The 6,962-nt window shown below is 44.3% G+C and overlaps 1 protein-coding gene across 1 annotated transcript; it reads right to left on the reverse strand.

Annotated features, from left to right (window-relative positions):
* Positions 1-370: 370 nt before the first annotated feature.
* LOC119375362 (uncharacterized) lies at positions 371-1,389 on the reverse strand (the record flags this gene model as incomplete). Its single annotated transcript, XM_037645540.2, has 1 exon — positions 371-1,389. A coding segment is annotated over one exon (1,011 nt), but the record flags the coding sequence as incomplete, so codon positions are not given.
* Between the last annotated feature and the right edge of the window lie 5,573 nt (positions 1,390-6,962).

Genomic DNA, 6,962 nt, shown 5'->3' on the forward strand with positions numbered 1-6,962 from the left:
ATGTTGCTCATTTTGTAGCGGCTGCACCTCAGAAAGTCCAACGGAGCGTACTAAGAGCTCGTTCAAGCACGCAAACGGTGAGATTTCAGCGGATGACACGGAGAACTAGCCGCCAACACAAACATCACGGCACTGACTGACTGACTGACTGACTGACTGACTGACTGACTGACTGACTGACTGACTGACTGACTGACTGACTGACTGACTGACTGACTGACTGACTGACTGACTGACTGACTGACTGACTGACATAAAAAAACAAAACCAAACAGACTGATTGAGCCGAAAGCTTCTTTTTTTGCGCTTGTCGGTGTCGGTGTAGTCGGAAAATGCAAAGCATTGACCAAGTACTCAGGATGTTAGGTTGAAAGCTGTTTATTGATCAAGCTGGCGCGTGCCGACGTATGTTTCTTCCAGTACAAAAGCATCAAACAGGAGGACCAGGGCCATCGGGTGGATCTTCTTGTCGTATTTCTTTAGTGGAGGACACGCTCGCCACTTGTAGCGCCACATGCGGTGGTTGAAGGCCTCGTCATCTGGAAACACCTCGTTGTTCGAGAGCACAATGACGGGCGTCCTGGAAATGGTCTGATCAGCCGAGTACTTGACCGCCACCGAATCTACGTCACCGCCAAAAATTTTTTTAACAGTATCAAAAGCAGACGACTCACAGTTTGGCTCGTTCCACACCAGGATGCGACGGCATACGGTGTCCTGCAGTGGAAAGCTAGTGTAGCGGTTAAAGTTACGGATCGTACCGCGGTCAATGTAAAAGGAAAGAACGGGGTCAAAAAAAAAGTTTTTTCCTGCGCTCGGAGGGGACACAATCTCCATACAGTTTTTCTTGGGGACCGCCTTCTCGACCAGGCTATATAGGTTGTTTACAAAGGCCGACACTTCCTCGTGGATGCCATTAAACTGAAAGTTGAATAGTTCCATCATGGCATCAAATGACGCGGGCACATCCATGTAAAAGGTAGCGAGGTCACCGTGTGGGGCCTCAAAGAGAGGCTGGGTGTGCTGGTACAATTCAATAAAGTCCAAGGTGGTGTACGAGCACATTTCGTCATTAAACACCTGGATAGCTCGTTGGAGGCGCTTGTCGTCCAGGCGAATGAACCGAAACACCGGGTCTGCCAGCCACTTGGGGGTGCGCACAATGTTTGTCAACGGCGATACGGGGTTTTCGCGTAGCCAGTCGTAGATGGATTCTTCCGACGCTCCTTTTGAACGTTTTCGGCACTTTGCACCCGTTCTTGCGCGTACCTCGTCAGTGTCTCCACCGCTCGTCTGACCTCCATGGGCGTCGTCACATGCAACTGAATGCGGAAGTTTCGGGTACAGTATTTCCAAAACTCGCCCGGGCTCGTGTCCAGAACCTTCGAGTTATCCCAAAACTTCATTTCTAACGTCGCGACCCCAATCATTTCCTCCCATTTTAATGTATTCCAATACTCGGGGCTTACTATTGAAATACTTGACGAGATGGTAGATGTCCCATGCACTGGCGCTTGTAGACCAAATTGACGAGAGATTTGGTCGTCTGACGAAGCCAGCGAGGATAACACATCGGCATGTGCCATTGCTCCAGCTGCAGTCGTGTAAGACGTGGACGTGTGGGAGTGTAGTTCCTCGTGTGTGGAGTGCGACGGCAGCGATTTCGTACTAGGTGGGCCCTTGCTCGAATCCTCTGATAATGTCGTGACAAATTGTCTCAGCCTCTCCGTCGTCTCGAGCGGGAAACACATCATGCACAAGCTTTCTTCGTTTTGGAACTGACTGTAGCTGCAGTGCCCAGCGTGGAGGGGGTTCTAAACTTTTTCCATCTCCTCCAACCCCTGTTCCTGGTTCGGACACGTTTGGATCTGATACTTCTCCCACGCCTCGATCAGGTTCCGCAAATGCCGTCAGGGTTTCATTAATGTCATAGGTACTGTTCTCGTCGCTCGAACCAATAAACTTTGTAGTTTGTCCCTGGGAATATAGATGGCGTCACCAAAAAATAATTCCAAATGGTAATATAGGGGTACCTCATCTTCTGTTTCTTGATCGTCAAGCTGACGTTTGCGTGATTCTGCCATCCCGTATGAAAATGGTGATGTCCGGGAAATGTCCTTTCTGTTTCCCATTGACGTCCTACATGACCTTTATGGTTCCTCTTCCTTTTTGTGACCTGCAGGACGCTACTTTATGTTTACGAAACCCTTCCTCGGCCTATCGAAGGATTCCTTCTTGTCTCCTGTAGGATGTGTCCTTTATGTTTACCGCAGGATGTTACCTGGCAGCGACCTATATGTTACCTGCAGGAGCACCCGAGCTCATAAGTGGGTAACATGTGGTAGTACAAAAACATTTTTTGTCAGTGCCGTAGCCAGAGGGGGGTTTGGGGGTGCCTAAGCCCACCCCCAAAATTTTTGCATTATAACACACACACACATAAATATATATATATATTTTTTTGGGGGGGGGCTAGCCCCCCCCGAAATTTTGATGGTTTTGATGATTTCGGGGGTATATATGACATCCCCCTTCATCAAAATTTCGGGGGGGGCGGCCTAGCCCCCCCCCGAAAAAAGTCCTGGCTGTGGAAAAACTAATATATATATATATATATATATATATATATATATATATATATATATATATATATATATATATATATATATATATATATATATAATCAGGCCCGTAGCCAGGAATTTTTTTCGCGGGGGGGGGGGGGGGCACTTGATGAAAACCTTGACGTTTTCAGAAAAACACCTACTTCACCAAAATTTCGGGGAGGGGGGGCCTGGGCCCCACGGGCCCCACCCCCCTGGCTATGGACCTGATTATATACATACATACATATATATATATATATATATATATAGCAGAAGCAAGGTGTTGACGCACAAGTGAAAAGAAGCTTTATTTGACGTTTCGGCCGTGGGCCCGGACGAAGGCCGGGCCCACGGCCGAAACGTCAAATAAAGCTTCTTTTCACTTGTGCGTCAACACCTTGCTTCTGCTATTACTCCCGGATCCGGCGACACCTTTCCTCGAATATATATATATATATATATATATATATATATATATATATATATATATATATATATATATATATATATATATATATATATATATATATATATATATATATATATATATTGTCGTCGCACTGGATAAAAGTTGTATTTGATACTTTTTTAGTTTGACATAAGCGCAATCATTGCATAACAATCTCGCGTGTAGACATCTGCACTAATTGTATAACATTAATTCACGACACACGAACGTTTTGTGGCGATTAATAGCATCGTTGTGCATGTGTTCAAAATTTTTTCAAATTTCGCGCGCTTAGATATTGACTTATTTTTTTTTCCGAGGTCAAGACATTGTACGCCTCAACTATTTATGTACATTATATTTACCTAATATTTTTAAATATTTGAAAGCGTAAATTCAGGTTTTTAGTTAGAAAGCGCGATGCGCAAATGCGGTATACGTCTGCGGGGCTGACATCACGTGGTATCACTTTTTCTTGTTTTGCGGTTGCTGCACCGTGCACGTCGCCTCGCCGCGTCGCGAAGGGCCGAGCAGGCCGAGACCGAGTTTGAGTGAATTTTTCCCTTGTTTGAAGTGTGCTTGCACCTTGTGCTCGTCCTGTGTGTTCTACCGGTGCTGCTTATTACGAGGATGCGCTATACTCAAGCGAAGACCGGCTGCTTCATATCGTGGAGCACTCACCAGGTATGTACCACGTTGCTGCTGTCAGCGCTTGGTTGACACCGAGAGCGCGATAATAACGCCGTTGACCAAGTTTTTCTTAACCAGTAGACGATAAATGAGCTTTTATTAACGTAGCGAGCTTGTTTGTGTCTTATCATTTCACCAGGATCAAGGCACGTTTGTGTGATTTTAAGCGCGGGCGAGCTTTTTCTTTTGTTTGACGCGTAAAGGAGAGTGCGCATGCGCGGCTGTGATTCGGCGGGGGATTTGAACATAGTTGTGGCGGTGCCCTCCTCTGTCGGCAGTGGTGTTGGAGGGTGGCCCCGCTCGCGGTAAACTGCTATTTTGGCTTAATAGATGGGCGAAGAAGGCGTTTGTTAGCTGTAAGCGTCGATCGTGCCTAAGGCGCGTATGCTTGGACCTGTTCGTAATTCATGCTCACTTTTTTAGCGCACTGAACTCTTCTACGGCTGCGCTGCTGCGGCTGCATATGCTGCGCGTACTCTTTTCAATAGCTACAGGATCGTTATAATAGCAATGTTTGACTACTATCAGAGAGATGTGTTTTCCTCCTTGCGGGTGGTCAAACGTGTGCATGTGTATGCATCCGCGCTGGCACGTATCTTTATAAACTGCCGTGATACTCGGGTTGATGCGTGTGCGTGATCTTGAAATAGCATGTTGCTTCGTCTTAGGTACGGCTCGCGAAGCTTGAACTTACGCTTAGGTGTTCATACAGCCTGTTTCGTCAAATTTGGCCGATGTTTTCACCCGCAACATAGGTTGCCTGATGTGGCCGGCACCCGTGCGTGTTAAGCCGTACGTTAAACTTGAACTGTACTCCAGCGAATCCTTCATGTTTATTTGTGGCAGAATTGTCGCACCTAAACAGTGCAAGCGCTAATTCGAGCATCAGTCCACGCGTTCGAGCACAACTTTTTTATTCTGCTTGTTTCTGTCGTGTTTGGCTTTTGTTATTTTGTTCTGGTTATTAAGAATTGTATGCGCCTCGCCCCACCTTGGCGTTAAAACGTCGCTAAACACTTACTTGTACGGGTACGAACATTATAAACAGCTTGTACCACCACCTCCAGTGACATTTTCTGGTAGATGAAAAGCTTAACGGTCTATCGGATAAAGTAAATTCTCTAGGCGCTACAGATGTTAAAAAGGATCCGTGGTATGTGCAACATATGAACATCTTATTTATTGCTCATAACTCGCAATAATGTTATACATACTTCACGGTATGCATGCATAAGTCATGCATGTGTTGCTGTTCAAATGTAAAATTAGACAATGTATTGTATCTGAGAACACAACAAATCTAGACTGTGTTTTTTCACGCTGTTGGCATTGAAACAATTATACAACTTCAAAAATAAGGTTCATCGAATGTTTATTGTGTATTTGCTAAATTGTGGTCAATAGCTTCCAGGATTCTGGTTGCCAGAGATTGTTGCAGAAGCCTGCATGCTTTATTGGGATGGCATATGGTTCAAGATTGGTGCCTTGTAAGCCTTAGCATTTCCACCTTTTTCTCCACATGGCCATTAGACAGCCTGTGATGCATTAGTGAGGAGTATTGCTTTTTTAGCCAACCAGAGTCATTGAAACTAATGGCCGCAATTTAGCAGCACACAATAGTAGAGTGAAACCAATTTCTGACATTATATAATCATCCCAATGTGAGCAGCCTGAAGAAAGCTACGTTAGTTGTGTTTGCAAGCAGACATAATTTAATTTTACATGTTACCTGCAATGGATACATGATGAATGTGCATAATGTCATGTATGTGCAGTGCTATTGTGCTTTTGTGCAATAAATAAAATATTCATATGGTGCATACTGCATTGCATTCCCTTTAAGGAACACATCGTATAAGTATCATAATATAGCTACAGGAATACAAATGTGCCTGTGTGAATGCATACTCACACATAGGTTTGGCTAGCTGCAAGAACAGAATTTACCGATAGCAGCCAATGATATTACTCACGCACAGAACTTTCAATTACACGTGGTTGACACATACAGCAAACAGGGGGCATCTTTTCCTAAGAGCTGTAACGTTGCGTTAGTACGTGAGCAAGCTAAAATGGTAAGGTTAGATCCTCGACATCAAAAGCATATAAAGTTCTTCCACAACACGCATTTTATTGCATTTATTTCGGAGCATTCCCTTTATGTATATCTCACTGAGTGGAGTCAGGTGCCACTGAATATGGTGGCCGTGCACTGCATCTATACCCACACAGAACTAAGAACATAATTCCAGCATGATGGGAACATACTGTACGTTAAGGTCTTGTGAAACATTTCGTGACTACTCCTTCTGTATTTTAGGCTTCAGGGTACAAATGTACTGTAGAGAAAGCACACCCTAGTGCACCCTGCATTATGCAGGAGCAATATTCAAGCATATTTTTTACTCATCTGCAATATGGAAATTCCATATTCTTTCATAAGGTTGCTACTGTGTTCACCAAGAATTCATCAAACAAGTTTTCTTGTAACTTCTCTAGTTTCTGTACGTCCTGCTTGTTTTAAACTTATCTAAAACATAATGTTCCAGATCAGTTAAAAAAGAACGTGTGAGGAATTCAGCTTTGCTAACAGACACTAGTGTCACTAAATTGTTATTTTGTTGTTTCCATTGCAGCCTATACGTGCTCCTTGTACAAAGTGAGTGTGAAAGAAATCCGGACAAGCCTGTCATCAATGGTGGCTCATGGACAAGTTCGTTGCTGATGTACAGCAGCTGCGCATGGCTTCTGTTTCCTGTACAAGGGGAACTGCACTGAGAACAGCGGAGTGGGCACTTCAACCACCTGTTTGCTGTATTCAAGTAGCTCACATGTAGAAGGTGTTTAAAATTAAGCTTTTTGTTTTTCTTATAAAAAAGTCCGCACGGTAAGTCACGTCAAAGCCACCTTTGCAGATAAGTTATTATCCAGGGGGACACAAAGTGGGATGACAATTATCGCTGTCAGCCGTGCAATTAACTGAGATTTAATAATGAACTTTTTTAGTGACTGCAGCAAGCGGGCATGTATGTACTAAGAAGTTTGAGCCAGCTGCATTTCTACACGATTCCACTTCAAACAATTCGTCTAGCATGTCTGGGCTCAGATATCCTGCTGCAAAGTTTAATTCCGGCTTGCATCATTACACATGCAGGACCTTGAGCACTGGCACAAAGCTCCTCCCTGATGTGCCAGGTTTAATGTTACAGCGGGTTGAA

Source organism: Rhipicephalus sanguineus, chromosome 11 (assembly GCF_013339695.2).
Source record: "Rhipicephalus sanguineus isolate Rsan-2018 chromosome 11, BIME_Rsan_1.4, whole genome shotgun sequence".
Classification (NCBI taxonomy): Eukaryota; Metazoa; Arthropoda; class Arachnida; order Ixodida; family Ixodidae; genus Rhipicephalus; species Rhipicephalus sanguineus.